Genomic DNA, 16,300 nt, shown 5'->3' with positions numbered 1-16,300 from the left:
ATCATTCGAATCAGGAAGTTGCAGGATAAGTGTCAAGCGAAGACAAATGAACTCAAGGAAGCAAATGAGCCACAAAATAAGAAAGAAGTCGAAGAACAAATGGTCCTTGTGAAGGTCAGAACTAGTTTCTTAGCTTGAGTTAATTAGATTGTGCACTGGGAATTTGAACTTCGCTCTCTATCTATAGCTGCAGTACATTTATTGAAATCTTTACAGTTCCTTTTACTGCTTCGGGACTTGTGAAGTAAAAGGGTGGTTGTAAATGTTTGCATCAAATATGAATGATTTGAGAAATAACAAACTGGTCGGAACAAACACAAGTAACATACCAGGCTGCATATAGTTAAATGCAATCCACAATTGGGCACAAAACCCAATCATGTTTCCCTAATATTTCGGTGGTAGGATTGCAATGGAAGTGTAATGCGATCACACGTGTGGTGCATCGTTCAGGTTTACGAAACGTCAGTCATCAATACATGGTCACAAAGTTTTCGTCAAAGACAGCCCTTGTAAGGCAAACTTTTGCGAAAGTTTTGCATATCATATTTTTTTTGGTACTTAAATGTAGGAGTGTAAGGAGGACCTGGAGGCCGCTAAACCGGTGATTCACGAAGGTATTGACTACGGGAAGCTCTTGATAGATGATGAAATACTTGATGATGAGGTTAAGGCTTCAATCAAGAAGGACGTGAACGATATGGAATATAATCTGGAAAAAATGGAGAAAGACAACGCTGACGAACAGGGCAGGTAACAAACGGTTAAAAAAATCTAGATTAAGGCTTTTGTAAACGTGTGGAATATTATTAGTTTTATCTGTGGTCCATATTTTCTCTTCATTTATATCGAACACGATTCTATTTCGGTAACTACTTGCAAAAATGACGAGCTTTGAAAATATAATGGATTTGTATCTTTGCCTGGTAAAATGTCTTAGATAAGATGACCCACACACACAGGAACTGAGCATTGTCCTTTAAAAGAGAGAAATTAATAAAAAAAATCGAACTCCATTGGTCTTTGTAAACCGAGTGGCTGTTGCATTTTTTTCATAAAATACTTAATTTACTAACAATTGAAGTAATCTAGATGTCTGCATATTTGCCTACGTCTTACTTAATATCTACCTAGGTTGGAAATTCTAGCCATCCAGTTCGACACCGATAAAAAGGACAAATTAGAAAAATGGGAAACTTGGAAGGTGAAATTGCGATCAATTCTTGCTTTGAAACGAAACCACCTTGACGAGGTCAAGGCCGACGATCCCACGAACCGGAACGTGGAGGAATTATTAGCGAAAGCAAAGGTAGGCTTTTGAAGCAATTTTCAGGCGAGTTTCGCAGGTAATCTGGGATTGTGTTGGTTTTACCTCTCAACTCTCGGTGATTGGTCGAGAAAGCTCGCGCCACCCGCTTCACCAATCAGGAACAAAACCGAAACCAATCGTGAATTGGTCGCGCCCGTTTTGCCGCGCTTCGGAGATCCGGAGTTAGCATTTTTAATCTCTCAATGCCTCCTTGTGACACTTGCTTTTCCTCTTCTCGGCTGTTGTGATTACTGAGATTGCTTTGGTTTATGTTTTGCGAGGTTCAGTTGAAAAACAAAAGGACAAGAAGATAATAAACGATATACCAAAGTACACGCAGAGTCAAAAAATTTATTTAACCAGAATGACGATTTCGAACCTCTGCTTTTACATTTGCTGACCTCTCTCCTTGACTTAAAACTTTTAAACACCATGTGATTATCAGGTCTGATTTTCTTTGTGACCATTAGGATTGCGAGGATAGCCTGACCAATACAGAACCGGAGATCAAGTTTGCTTTAGATTATGGTGAGCAACTCGTGGATGACGATCTGACTGATCCTAATGAAAAGCAAAAGATCCATGATGATGTGGTAGAAATGGAACGAACTCTGAAAGACCTGAAGGAAGATACCGCTAAAGAGAAACTAAGGTATTTTGTCTAAGACTTGTCAGGATTGTACTCTGACTTTTTGATTCTGCTAGTTCACATACATTTCTGTATGGCCTTCAGGTCCGTGCATGTGTACTTGTTTGGTTGATCGATCGATTGATTGATAAAAGGTAGTAAATTCATTTAGCATAATTTACAAGAAGAGCATCTAATTGTACTCAGCTAATCTAGCTAATGAAATAAGACAAAGCCTGTCCTTTCCTGAGACTGCTTTTCAAGGATGCTGTGTATGCAAAGTCTAAAAATGTAATATATAACGGACTATGCACCTAAAATGCACAACACCTAACTTTTCTTTAACTGGTAATATTGTTGCCAGGTTGCAGCAAATATATTTCCAACAAAACGAAGAAAAGGAGAAAAAACTGAAACAGTGGGAGATATGGGTTATTCGTATAAACAAACTACAGGGCGAATGCCAGGAAAAAGTGAAAGATTTGAAGTCTAAAGGAGATCCTCGTGATAAGAAGGACTTGGAAGAGCAGATTGTTCTAGCTAAGGTGAGTTTTTTTTGTCTGTTAGCGAAAACCTGTACGGTCTATCGGTTTGCCAGCGTAATGACTCACCTGGCATGTAAGGAGAACACGAGAAAAGTTTGCTTAAAGAATTTATCGAGAGACCAATTTCATTTAGAAAAATGTATTTTGAGACTTGTATGCGTCTTTTTCAGTAAGGTGTATTCAACTTTTGTAGGAATTCGAGGAGGAGTTGCAATCAGCCAAACCGGTGATCAATGAAGGTACTGCATATGGGTCGCTGCTTCTAAATGATGATATCGTTGACGAAGACAACAAGGCAAAAGTCAAACAGGACCTGGATCACATTGAAGAGGATCTAAAAGAATTAGAAAAAGCTAATGGCGATGAGCAGAAAAGGTAAAAATCTATAACAATTTCAGTCGACTTTGCAAAACCTAATTATACGACAACGAAAAGGATTTGAGATATTTGAGGTCGAAATTTTCAACTATAATAAATACAGTGTAGCAAGTCGTCTTCTACATAAAGGCCTGGTGCGATAACGTATGGCACTTTAATTATTCAACCGTATTTTTGGTGGAGGCAGCTCAACAAGCGGTTTAGAGCCCCGTGTTTCAGATCTTGATTCCCGGGTTCAAACTTTCCATGATATATAATACAGTGGGCTGTTTTTCGGTATTCATGAGTTTTCATCACAGAGATTCACTTTGTAAAAAGGTAACTGATTTTCCTCACACCGTTGACGTCCTTTTTTATCAATTAACGTTCTATGTACTCTATTTGTTTGTGCAGGGTCCGCTATCAGTTCGTATGACCTTAATATCGTGTCACATTTATTACTTATGGAGTCTCACTGATGTCCTTTCAGGCTTGAAGATATTCTTTATCAGAAAGGTGAAGAGCAAAAAGTCACAGAGTGGAAGAACCGGACCACACGCATCCACATTTTGATAAAGGATTGTGGTGACAAAATGGCTGAACTACAAGCTAAGGGGAATCCGAAGGACCGCGGGGATGCCGAAGAGCAAATCACTTTGTCAAAGGTACTGAGGATTTGCCTTAAGTTTTTCTTTGTTGAGAGAAAATGTTTGGTTCTTATTTCAGCTGAGTTTGGCAGAGGTCTAAATTTTTTCCTAACCATTTGTATGAATTTTTTTTTCATCTCATTCTATTTAATTACAGGAATGCAGTCACAAACTACAGGCATCAAAACCCGAGATAAATGCCGGTCTAGCATTTGGAAAAGAACTATTGGAGGATGATTACATTAGTGACGTAAACAAGGCTAACATCAAGCAAGACTTAAATGAGCTAGGAGGAGACATGGAGAGACTGGAGCGAGCCAACGATGAACAAGAACGCAGGTAAATTATCTTTTAGTCTCAAATTAAACCTGAATGTAAAAGCCTTTCCCAGGTCCGAAGTACATGTATTCGTTTACAAAGCAAAGGAAGTGTTTTAAATATGTCTCACGTACCTTTAAACACACTTAAACGCTAAACTGTAGTTTATGCAAACGGCCCTTGGCCCGGCAAAGGAAGTGTTTTAAATATGTCTCACGTACCTTTAAACACACTTAAACGCTAAACAATAGTTCATGCAAACGGCCCTTGAAGATGAAGGATTTCCAGCGGAAATCTAACCCCTTTCGCCGTTTCGCACTCTCTTGTGACTGTCGATAACATTTTAAAGACTTTAGTAAACGCCTACAACACCAGTTATCCTTTTTTCCACATTCTTTATTGTTTCAAGGTTACATAAGGGATCCTCGACAATCATCGTTCGAGAGGGGTGAAAAACGTTGTATGGAACGGTTTTTTAAGTGCCCAAAAGAACAGTCACGAAACCAAACTAAAGTTTTTACTTTTGTTTCTTGATCTTTTCTTGCAGGATTCGAGAGAGCCTGGACGCATTACAGAAAGAGGAAGCGGTGATAAAAGATTGGCGTGATAGATGTGCCAGCTTGACATCTTACATGGATGCTGCTGATGAAAAAATTCAGAATGGGAAGAACGCAGAGACCAATGAGGACATTGAAAGCTCTTACATCCTGCTCAAGGTAATCAATGGGAAATTTCACAGACTTGTAGTTATATGTAAGAACTAGTAAGTAATTCATTGCTTTGAGTTGTATACCGTGGAATATTCCACTAGTCACCGAGTCATTAGATCACACTTCATGATAGGAAGTGTTGTCTGTATTTGATGCTGTTCTCTCGTGGTATGTTTTACTTATTTTCTTATTAATTTTGTTGAATGTTCTTTCGTAGGATCTCTCAGCAGATCTTGTGCAAACTGAACCGGAAATGATAAAGACTTTAGACTTCGGAAGAGAGTTAGCATCAAATAAAAATTTGAGCTCTGATAGCCGTCAAAAAGTGACTGACGATGTGAGTGATGTGGAAAAAAGATGGAAGACTCTTATGAAAGAGTCTCAAGATGAATACGCTAGGTAATGTTGTTGGCTTGATATGCATTGCCTTTGTGGGTAATATAAATAAAGTAAAATGAGCGAAAAGGAGAAGAATAAATTGAAAGGCAAGAAAGGATGGATAGTAACATTTTTCTCGAGGGTGGAATAGTGTGTCACAAGCTAATCTCGTGAGAATTCGGATGGCGACGTCTTACTATAAAAACCGGACTACAAGTTGCTCTAAAGCTTACAAGGTGAGAGAATCTTGTGAGCAAGTATTGATTGACCATAAACATTTACACAGATGCAAGAACGTGTTCATTACTTGAGCCGGTGCTTTTTTTATACAAAATATTTGAAAAGGATACACGATTCATGACTAAACGTCTGCTTGTGCTTGTTTCGAAGCGAAAATCAGTGCGGCACTGTAGCAAATAAAACCATCACCTCTGGCGAGATTGAATAAGAGATACAGTTCAATGGCCATGTTCCATTCTTTCTTTTTTTGCTATTTTAGGCTTGGTGTTGAACTAGGAGCTTCACAAACTCGACAAAGAAACTTGGAGACCTGGCACGAGCGATGCGATGATCTTCATGGTTGGGTGACCGACAGATATACAAGGTTACGTTCCCGACCGACTTCTCCTGAAGCATCTTTTGGGGGAATAAAAAGACAACAGAGTGTTATTGAGGTAAAAATTTCTCGAACGTAGCGTCTCATTTTTCCAGATCTTATGTCGGTTTTTGAAGATGAACCGACAAAAAAATTTTCAACCCCTCCTGAAAATGATTGTTTCATCTCAAGCAACCTTCCACCCTCAGCACTTTAGAAGATCCCCCCCCCCCTCCTCCAATTTTTAGGCACTGGTTATACTCCTGTGTGCAGGCTAAGTTTGTAACAACCATGTGTACTATCACCTTGGATACGACTCAAGCCCCAATTAGGGCCTGAACGCTAACATCTGGATTACTTATTCCCAACGATAAGGCTACTGTAATGCTAAAAGCCCCCCCCCCCCCCCCTTTAACTTGCTTGTTAGGCACCTACTGTTTCACCCAATTTAGGAGGCTTTTTCCGTTAAGCTGACCTTAATTTGGTTTTATCGACTGTGCGTTTTCAGGATCTCGTCAAGGACTTAACTTCCAAACAAGGTGAAGTAAACGAAGTTATTGACGAAGGAAATCAAGTCATCGACGATCATACTTATGCAGAAAAAGAAAGGAAACTTGTTCATGAGAAGATGACCGCACTTCACGATGACTGGAATAAACTAGTCACGTTGACTTCCGGTAAACAGCAAAGGTAAGTGTTGAGATTTGTAAGGGTCAGATATCTGTTATTGAGTGATCAGCAAGATTTCGATTCATTTATTGCTCTTCATCAAATTCAGTGTTTTATAAAAGCCCATAAGGATTGGTGAAAAAGTTTGCTTTACATCCCAGTTCATCAATCGCACTTTACCACCGACATACGAGATGGCTTCCGGAAACAACCACTTGTTTTCGTTATCAACTAATCATTCCCACCTTTTTATACCTTCTCTTGACTTTGATATAACTGGATATCACTTTTTTTATTTCCCCTTTTCAGTGTCCAAGTCTTACTTCTTGAGAAGGAACAACAGCACCTTGACAAGACGCAGAACTGGAGAAGAAGAATTGATCCTCTTGTGTTTTGGGTTTCTTCAGCCGAGGATAAGCTGAACACACAATTTGCAATTGCCCCAGATCTAGACACCGTCAAGAAACAGAAGGCTGAACTTGAGGTGCATAGAAATAATCACTGCGGCGGATTTTTAGAATGCTTGGGATTAAAAATTCTGCGGTAAAACACCGCTTTCGAGGCTCAAAGCGCCTCAGTGTTTTAAAAGCTTTCACATTTGAGCGGAGACCAAGTTGAAAAGCACTTGAAACACCGTGTCGAAGGGACAACAGTGTTCTGATTTCCTAATTTTTTCCTCATCTCGTTTTTTCTCGTTTTGACATCTTGTATTTTCTAGGATTTCAATAATGAAATGCTTTCTCACCAACGTGAAGTGAGTGAAACTTTGGAATATGGAGACAAACTACTGAAAGACCCAGAGCTTCCTGAGGACGATCGTACGGCGATACAGAAAGAAGTCCTGGATCTTAGTCATCGCTGGGAGAACCTGGAGGAGTTAGTCAACTGGAAATCCGAGAGGTAAAAAAGCATAGCATGGGTTCTTCTTTTTTTTTTTTTTATTTCTGTGCCGGCTTGTTCTACCTGTTCAAGGAACTCATTTTGAACGGAGAGAAGAAGCCAGGCAGGTGAGGCTCTCCTTTTCCCGTCCCCCCCCTCCCCCCCTAAAAAAAGACGAAAATAAATTTAAAAATTCGGCTACATACCTGCTCTATGACTCTATTGGTCTTTTTACGAGTCTAAACCACCGGAAAGTATGCTTAGAGCAACCGGTCCAAGATAATTCTTGACTCCTCAACGTTTTATAAGACAGCTCTTCTCACTCTGCCAACCTCTTACAAACAGAATTGACGACACTATCTCAAAACTCAAGATGCAGCAAGAGGACAAACTCCAGAAATGGCATGAGGGACTTGATGAGGTCAGTGTATGGGTAGTGAAGACAAGAGTTAAGGTTGAAGCCCAACAGAGACTGGCTACCGATGTGGACGCTGCTTTGGAACAAATAGATGACTTTCAGGTTTGCTGTTGTTTTTAATCTCCTCGTTGTTGTCGTTTTGTCTCAAATATTTCCTTTTTAGGGTTCTTTCTTCACGTAAAGCTCTTATTGTCCGTCAATTTCTTTGTTGTAATCCTGTGGCCTTACGATTCTAAGATTGAGTAATTTTGCGAATGATTCTAAGAATGAGCGACTTGAAGCAACGAATAAGCTGATACTCTATGTTTTGATTTCAATTAAGGAAATCATCAAAGACGCTCCAGGTTATCAAGAAAAGGTAACTCACCTAAACGAGTTCAGTGGCAACCTCGTTACTGACCCATGTCTTGGGGAAGAAGAGAGGCGAGGTGTCCGCGAGGAAACTGTCATCTGTAATGAAAATTGGAACGATCTGGTTAATCTCGCTAATGCTAAGCAGGCCAGGTAACTGAATGTTTGTATACAATACTCTTTAGCACCTGACTTGGTGGCTCGCTTGACCCCAGGTAGAGGGTTACAATCTGGAACTTCGGAGGGTTTATTATGTTGGGAGCATAATTTTATCTACATCTAAACACAGTTGGACGATATTGCACTTTAGAAGAAGATCATTTGTATGCAGCTATTTATTGACCACATGTTGAAATCTTGCATTCTTTTTTCTTCTTGTTTTAGAATGGAAGAAAACCTCAACAAATTGGAACGACAAGAACAGGACGCTTTAGAGCGATGGAGGATTCGCTCAGAAAGAGCGGGTCTTGCGTTAGATAAACTGGAGGGTCAGATATCTGTTATTGATGACCCTATAGGTAATGACATAGAGACTGTCAGGAGACAGGAGGACGCGTTTGAGGTCAGCACATTCATATTTTTACTGCAACTAACAACAGTTTTGTTGAAAAGCAACACATGACATGTTTGGTACATAAGGGTCGGCTTTTAACCATTCATTAATCATTTACCTCCACTTCTACTCACTTAAGAGATTAACCCTTCATATACATGACTTCGCTGTCCCTTGGTCTTGTTCGGTCTAGATTTCCATTGAGCAGATGTTGTCTCTGGAGATGGAGAACGTCTTCAATTTGATTCAAATCGATAGGGCCTATGTTGTAAGCACTGCCCACATACGTTTTGTTCAAGTGACCAAACTGTTGTCTTCAATGTGAAAGAATTTATTTTTATCTGGTTTCATTACCCTGCAGATATTTTCCAATGAAATGGAACTGAACACAACTCAAATGCTTGACACTCTTGCCTTGGGAGAGAAAGTTAAAAAGGATCCCAAGCTTACCCAGAAAAGGAAAGATGAGGTGGTGGAACATCTCAATTCTTTGACAGCACGCTGGGACCGAATAAAGGATTTTGTTGCCTTGAGAAAAGAAAGGTATGCGACGCAGACAGGTGTAGGTCCATATCTCAAGGTTATAACGACATTTTCAAATGTATCTTTACTATTTGTTTCATAATGACATGCATGGCTTACTGGTATTCCATACTAAGCTACCTGACATGGCTGGGTTGGAATTGGTAAATAATTTGAAAATTATTCTTCTTTATCAAACTCAAGACCTTGCTAAAAATTTTATTCTTCCTTCAAAAATTGCAGTACTGATCTCCTTAATCTCTATTTCCATATGTTTTCAAAAATAACTGAAATATGGCTTCGACTAGCTATTTTTTCTACCATTTTCTCTCTATCTAAGACTTGATGAAGCTTCCAAGAGGATGCAGAGGGACAGACGGAAGAAGCTCGATGAGTGGGAAGAAAAGGTTAATCACTTCGATAGTTTTTTACGAAAGGCAGAGAGAGAAACAGAGAGGCTAGAGCCAATAGCAGATGACCTCGAGACTGTTCAAAGACAATATGACGATTTCCAGGTACGATATCGAAAATAAAGAATCGAATGAGTTTTGTTATCAACTGAGGATTTAATAAAAAAAAAAATGTAGTTTGTGCCATTGGCGTAGTTGATTGGCTGAAGAGTTGGTGAGAGAGGTCGCCAAGCTATAAACCGAGTCTGCAATCTCGGGGGTGGATATCCTGATCCTGGCATCCTTATTATCACAAAAACAAATCTACGAGCGGAAGACCCCAAAGACGCCCTCATAAAGGGAGGCAACCTCTGCACGGCTCTTGCACCCTGTGCAACTCAAAACTGTACTGATTTTGACTAAGTTCGGATTTTCCTCAAAAGCGTTACTGATAAGAAAAAAAAACAACAACAACATCTAGTTTCACTGTTCTTCAAACTAAAATTCTAATAAAAGTACATTCTTTTTGACGAGTTATCGAAGCATGCCTTTTATTATGTTTAGAAAACGAACCAGCTGATTGGACAGCAGAAGAAAGTAGATGACTTCGAAACTTTCACCGTCGAATTACTAGCAGACCCTGTAATTGACGAGAGATCAAAACAGAGCATGGAGCACGATAAAGACGACCGCCTTGAAAGATGGGAAAGGGTCGTCGAAAAGATCAATGATCACCAGCATGGGTAACTGCACTGACGTTTAAACAGCATGCAAGCAAACATCGTCAGAACTCGTTTCTTGTTTTCCGAAAATTATCGCGATATTTCGAGCGAAACTTTATGACTTATCTTTTGGACTTTAAGAGCGTCTGCGTTATGATCCAAAAAAAGTTCAAACCGGTGCAACACAACATGTTTTTTCAGAACGAAAACTGAGAGAGTATTCGAAGTTATCTGTAAATAGTCCATATTTAAAAAGAATAGCGATAGCATCAACTGTTCAATATCAGACAGCTGAGAATAACTAAAAACTTAGTAAAATGTTTGAAAGCTTCTCTATCCTTATTTGCAGATTGGAAGAACAACTGACAAACTTGGAGAAAACTGAGGGTGAACTTTCGAGATGGAATGACCAATTTGACATAATCCAGGAGGAGGTTGCGAAAGTTGAAAGCGTCTGTGAGCAGGAAATTGCTTCAGATTTCGACGCGCTGGAGAAACAAAAGACTGAAGTTCAGGTGGGTCAAACGAGAAAACGTTGTGTGCTGTTTACGGACAAATTATTTGAGATGTTGTTCAGTTTCCACGATGTGAATGGAGCTTGCTTATTTTTGCAGAGACTGAAGAAAACTGTAAACGTACTGGATCCACAAGTTGACGACTTTCTCAAGAACTCTGACAGGTTGATCGACCAAAGTGACGTCCCCGAAAAGGATTTGGAGACTGTGGAGCATGAGGCTGAAGTCTTCAAAAAACGTTGGAATAAAGTAAAATTCGATCTTGACGCGAGACAACAGAGGTTTGTAAGGGAAATAAAACTAGGAATGTTGTGAAATGGTTCATTTAATAGACAACTATATATGGAAGAGCTCTGTTTATTTCTTTTCCAGAATCGAAGATAAGCACCTCAGCCTACAACAACGTCAAAAAGATTTGTTAGGGCAGTGGAAGAACTCTTGTAACTCTACTCTTAAGTGGTTATCTGACAGCTCTGCGCGTGTGCAAGCTCAAGATGTAACTCCTCCGGATCTCGATCATGCGCGGGCTCAAAGACAGGAAATTGAGGTCTGTGAATGCCCATCTTTTTGCTAAGTAGTGTTCACGATTTTAGTGTGCTAGGTGTTGCCTTTCGTTTGATAAAAAGATCATCTTTCTTTTTCTCCAAATCACTTTAGGACATTTTGCGAGAAATAAAACGGCACGACAATCAGATGGACAAGCTAGATCAACTTGGAGACAAGATTACTAACGACCCGAGCATGCGTGACTTGGAGAGGAACTTGGTTAACAATGAAAAAGCTACCATTATCGAACGCTATAAAGGACTTCTTGCATCAACGGAGGCTGCAAAAAATAGGTTCGTTGCTGTTAATATGTACTTGTAGTGAGAAATACTTGATATGAGGAATGTCATCGGGCTATATCCAAACAAATTCCTTCTTTTCAAATAAAGTACTTAAACTGAAAACCTAACAACAAACTCAAGATTTTCCATTATTATTTGTTCTCATGAGAATCACCATTATAAAGCCACACTTTTTGAGAGGTGATTGCTTTCACTGGTGCTCATTTTTTTCCATAAAAAAAGTATTCGATTTGGATATTAGCCCGAGGGGTAAGTCCGAGAAATATCCAATGATCTTAAAAGAATGAGTTTCTTCTTAGACCCCCTCTAGGGAGAAGATGCATTTTTTGTCATGTCCCGTAGAAATAAGCATGTTGTTGTGCTTCTGTTCTAGATTGGATGATCAAATTAAGCAAATGGAGAAAGAGCAAGGAGAAAAGATGAAGCTCTGGCCAGAAAAAACGGATCCCCTTGATAAATGGCTGATAAAGAATGAGACAACTGTTCAGTCCTACGAGCCAATCGGATACGACATCAGCTATGTAAAAACACAAGAAAAAGACGCACAGGTTGGGGCATTTTCTAATTGTTTGGTGTGAGAACAAGTTCATTAGTTGATGAAATTAAATGGAAAACAGCGTTATCAATGTTTAAAACAGGTTATGTTTAAAATTTAACTTCACTATAGCTCCTGTACTCTGTCCGGAAGGTAAACGATGTTTTTTCTATAGAAGAGCTTAAAAGTCTATGTTGTTCTGACAGTGGCTGGAGAGGAAGAGATGGTGAATTAAAGGCTTTTGGGACTAGATACTGGATCTCATCGGGTCTATTTCTTTTTAATAGGCAATGATCACTGAACTTCTTCAAGAGCAGCCAAAATTCGCTGAGATGACGGACTTTGGGAATAAGCTGACAACGGAGCCTTGTGTAGCATTAGAAGAGAGAATAAAGATTCAGAAAGACATGCAAAGTCTCCACGAGAGATGGGACGGGCTGTATGAGTCAGCCACTTCAAGACATGACAGGTACCAGCCACTTCTTTGAATCAACAGTATTGTTTTCGTAAAAATTGCATTTGTTTTTGACCTTCTAAGTAACAGTAGGAAGACCTAAGGCTTCAGTAATATTTGAAACCTTAAAAATATGATTTACAGAATCCTACATAAACTACAGAAGCTACAAAAAATTTCTACTTAGGGGAAACGGTCCCTGGGTAAATAATACCCTAAACTCTCGCATGAGAAAATTCTAAGCAAACTTACCTTGTATGTGAGTTGATAACGGAAATTGGCCACCGTGAAGGGTTTCTGAGCAGATGTTTCGAGTTAGCCGAAGATGAAGGGCTAACGCTTCAGCTTTCTCTGACGCAGTACAACTGTTTCTTTTGAAACTTACCCCCTTCATTCATCGGCTTGTATGTGACTGACTTCCTATGCCAAAAATCATGTTCAGGTGGTAAACATAGTGTTTGGTTTCAGTATTTGAATTATTGAAATTCTTGGAAGTTTGACATATATCCTCTTCTAGAAAAGTGTTCTCACAGTTGTATTTGACGTTCTTAGGATCCAAGACAGGCTAAAAATATTAGAAGACGAACAAAAACGACTGGCAGATGAAAGAAAAATGCTGGAAGAGGAAGAAGTACAGAGGCAAATCGACATGGAAAGGAGGCGAAAGGAAGAAGAAGAGAGAAGAAAGAAAGAGGCAGAGGAGAGAAGGAGAAGGGAAGAGGATGCAAGGAAACGCAAAGAAGAAGAAGAACGGAAACGGAGGGAAGAAGAGGAAAGGATAAGAAAAGAGGAAGAAGACAAACGGAAACGAAAGGAGGAAGAAGAGAAAAGGAGACGAGAGGAAGAAGCGAGGCAGAGGAGAGAAGAGGAGGAGAGAGAAAGACGAGAAGAAGAACAAAAGAGGAAGCTGGAACAGGAGGAGAGAAAAAGAAAAGAAGAAGAAGACTGGAAGAAAAGGGAAGAAGAAAGAAAACAGAGAGAAGAAGAGGAACGGAAGAAGAGAGAAGAAGAGAATAGAAAGCGGAAGGAGGAACAAGAAAGACGGAGGAAAGAGCAAGAGGAGCGCAGGAAAAAAGAGGAGGAGGAGAGAAAGAAAAGGGAGGAAGAGAGAAGGAAAAAACGTGAGGAAGAAGAGAAAAAGAAGAAAGAAAGAGAGGAAAAAAAGCGACTGGAGGAAGAAGAAAAGAAAAGGAAGGAGGAAGAAAAACAAAAGGTTGGTCGTTTTACTTCGTTTTGTTCTTTCTACTTGTATTACTCGCCAAGTGTTTCTATTTTTTTGTAGAACCTGAACTGGCCTGCACCTGTTTAGGAAATTGTCATAAAAGGGTCATAGACTATTTTTGAAGTTTCAGCAATTTGCATCGGAGATGACTCCAAAACAACTTACATTAGCGCAAGAGCAACACAACGCATCTTCTTACCATTGATATGTCACTATTGATGAGAATTACTCACCGTTTGTTTGTCATGTTTAAGACACAGTTCTGTCCAATTTATTTCTTAACGATCGTTTATCAAAACACCTTTTATATAGCAACTCTTTCCCGTGTATAAAAAAGGCTTCCTCATAAACTTTGGATCTTTACCTCACATTCCTATGGTGAAACAGGAAACTACACTAAATTCCAGCCCAAAGATGGACGAGGTTGTGTCAGTCCCAGAAGCTGAAGGAGACAATATTAACAGGAAAAAGGTCACAACAGCACAGCGCACGTTTGCACGAATGATCTATCATTATGGATGAAAAACACTAAAAACTTTCTACTAATGTTTCGGATACGTCCTAGTCTATCGATTCTACTATTATATAGTTTTCTTATTAGTATGTTATATTCAAACACCTTTTTCCTGACTAATATTGTTTATTTTTCTTTCTCTCTCGTAGAATAAAGGGTTCGGGTTTAGCCTCGGGCCGTTACCTCACCTTCCAAAGATGGAAGAGGTTGCGTCAGTCCCAGAAGCTGAAGAAGACAATATCAACAGGAAAAAGGTCACAACAGCACAGCGCACCTTTGCACGAATGATCTATCATTATGGATGAAAAACACCAAACGTTTTATTCTAATGTTTCGGATACGTCCTAGCTCTATCGATTCCATTTTTATATAGTTATCTTTTTAGTATGTTATATTCAAACACCTTTTTCCTGACTAATATCTTTTATTTTTCTTTCTCTCTCGTAGAATAAAGAGTTCGGGTTTAGCCTCGGGCCGTTACCTCACATTCCAAAGGTGGAAGAGGAAACCAGCCTTTTGGCCACTCCCGTGGACGAGGTAGTCGTGTCTGTCGACGAAGGCATCGTCCAGGCTGCTGCCGAACCTGATGCGTTTGTTTTTGATGGAAGGCTGCAGGATTGGAAAAACGACGTAAACGATATAAGCGTGTAAGTACTACACCTGGATATAGATTATAGGGTTTTAACCATTTAAGCTCCAAGGATAACCAACACCTAAACTCTACATTTAAAGTCAAGGGCACGAGAATCAACGAATTAATCATCTCAATGGAAAACCGTTGTGATCTTCACAAATTCTCACAATAGTTCTTATTACACATGTCCTTACGTGCTAAAAAGTGCCACGAGAGTTGACTTGTTAAAAGTTAGAAGGTTTCGAGACGACGGGATAATGAGATGAAAGGGGTTAAATTAAGCATGGAATAGAGCTAATTACTGAGAAGAATAGGCTTAGCTTTTTAGGTTTAGTTTGCTTTACGTTTTCGCTTTTTGTTGGCCTTCGAAAATAAGTTCTGAAAGACTTCAAAAGCGTTGACGTTTGAAAAATAATATACAAACTCAATTCTCACAGCTGGCTTAAGGATCAAGACGAAAAACTACCCGACGAAACTAACGATGACACCATTGCTTCTCTTAAAGACAAAGAAAGCCATTTTGTGGTGAGTTTCACTAATTTTACTAATTGCAAAGTTAGATTAAATGAATTTGCAAATTTGAATAAGTGCTAACCTTGCACTATACCCTAAATCGTTTTTTTTTTTTTTGACTTGACGCGATTGACTTAACGAAGTCATTCTTGTTAACGATGTTATTAAATTATCAACGTCATCAACAAAATTTGCTCTTCTGTTATTGATAAGTAAAACATGTCTTGAATTTGTTATTGCTGTTTTCGAAAGAGGAATTGCGATTAGAGGTGTAAGAAATCTTCATTCTTTGATAATTCTAGAGCCTCGAAAAAGAAATTCCTGACTACGAAAGAAAGTTCGATAATCTTGAGAAAGACTATGAAGCGCTGATCAGGGACAAACATATATCTGAAAAGCAGCATGAAGACGTCAGCGAAGATATGGATAAGTTGAGGGGCCAGTGGCGCTCTTTCAACACGGATAGAGATGTCAAGAAAAACCGGTAAAGGAATAACTCAAATGATATAAGAATTGACGAATTTTTGAACTGTGGATTATAAATGGTAAATTGATCCTCGCAATAACTGACTTTAAAAAAGAACTGCAGAATTGAAGTATGTGCTTTGGTCCAGATATCAGCATAATTGAGCATTACTTCTAAACCAACCATTAAATACCACCATTCGTTAATTTTTAAGCTGAAAGAAGACGACGCGGCAGTCAACTCACGTTTTGAAGCCGTATTAACCTGTTGCGCCCTTAGCAGGTCTTGAGTTAGTGATTAAAACATCTATGAATTATCTGATGCTAGAATAAAAAGGACGCTGTGGGATAAAGAACAACAGAAAGCCGGCGAGCTTACCGGGTGCAGGGTTAACTTACAAGCAGTGAAGGACTGGATTGGACTTCGGGATAAAGAAATTGAGAATATGGATCCCATAGGAAACGACCCGAAAACTTTACAACGACAGAAAGAAGACATGAAGGTAAATATACAGATATCTATTATAGAAAACATCATGTCATTTGAATTACTCATATGTTGATCATTTTCACTTCCATTTTTTTTCTTGCCCCTAAAATTGATTAAAAA

The 16,300-nt window shown here is 39.2% G+C and overlaps 1 protein-coding gene across 3 annotated transcripts in view; it reads left to right on the top strand.

Moving 5' to 3' along the window:
- The window catches only part of LOC113682377 (uncharacterized), a 50,871-nt gene that overhangs the window by 21,121 nt on the left and 13,450 nt on the right, over positions 1-16,300 (top strand). The window contains exons 24-56 of one of the 3 annotated variants that reach the window (XM_089180402.1): positions 1-114; positions 572-753; positions 1,135-1,309; positions 1,780-1,961; positions 2,302-2,482; positions 2,676-2,857; positions 3,330-3,504; positions 3,644-3,825; positions 4,352-4,520; positions 4,732-4,913; positions 5,392-5,566; positions 5,996-6,177; positions 6,466-6,640; positions 6,875-7,056; positions 7,381-7,555; positions 7,776-7,957; positions 8,189-8,366; positions 8,719-8,900; positions 9,220-9,394; positions 9,833-10,011; positions 10,340-10,505; positions 10,605-10,786; positions 10,878-11,052; positions 11,163-11,344; positions 11,727-11,901; positions 12,176-12,357; positions 12,895-13,555; positions 13,895-14,035; positions 14,228-14,332; positions 14,526-14,725; positions 15,150-15,237; positions 15,528-15,709; positions 16,019-16,193. The exon at positions 1-114 is cut by the window's left edge and continues 67 nt beyond it. In XM_089180402.1, the coding sequence (XP_089036528.1) occupies positions 1-114; positions 572-753; positions 1,135-1,309; positions 1,780-1,961; positions 2,302-2,482; positions 2,676-2,857; positions 3,330-3,504; positions 3,644-3,825; positions 4,352-4,520; positions 4,732-4,913; positions 5,392-5,566; positions 5,996-6,177; positions 6,466-6,640; positions 6,875-7,056; positions 7,381-7,555; positions 7,776-7,957; positions 8,189-8,366; positions 8,719-8,900; positions 9,220-9,394; positions 9,833-10,011; positions 10,340-10,505; positions 10,605-10,786; positions 10,878-11,052; positions 11,163-11,344; positions 11,727-11,901; positions 12,176-12,357; positions 12,895-13,555; positions 13,895-14,035; positions 14,228-14,332; positions 14,526-14,725; positions 15,150-15,237; positions 15,528-15,709; positions 16,019-16,193 (6,123 nt within the window). The remainder of the gene's footprint in view (positions 115-571; positions 754-1,134; positions 1,310-1,779; positions 1,962-2,301; positions 2,483-2,675; positions 2,858-3,329; positions 3,505-3,643; positions 3,826-4,351; positions 4,521-4,731; positions 4,914-5,391; positions 5,567-5,995; positions 6,178-6,465; positions 6,641-6,874; positions 7,057-7,380; positions 7,556-7,775; positions 7,958-8,188; positions 8,367-8,718; positions 8,901-9,219; positions 9,395-9,832; positions 10,012-10,339; positions 10,506-10,604; positions 10,787-10,877; positions 11,053-11,162; positions 11,345-11,726; positions 11,902-12,175; positions 12,358-12,894; positions 13,556-13,894; positions 14,036-14,227; positions 14,333-14,525; positions 14,726-15,149; positions 15,238-15,527; positions 15,710-16,018; positions 16,194-16,300) is intronic. The other 2 variants (XM_089180403.1, XM_089180405.1) reach the window with 2 other exon arrangements.

Source organism: Pocillopora damicornis, chromosome 8 (genome assembly GCF_964200805.1).
Source record: "Pocillopora damicornis chromosome 8, jaPocDami1.2, whole genome shotgun sequence".
In the NCBI taxonomy this organism is placed as follows: Eukaryota; Metazoa; Cnidaria; class Anthozoa; order Scleractinia; family Pocilloporidae; genus Pocillopora; species Pocillopora damicornis.
This window is presented reverse-complemented; position numbering and strand designations above follow the sequence as displayed.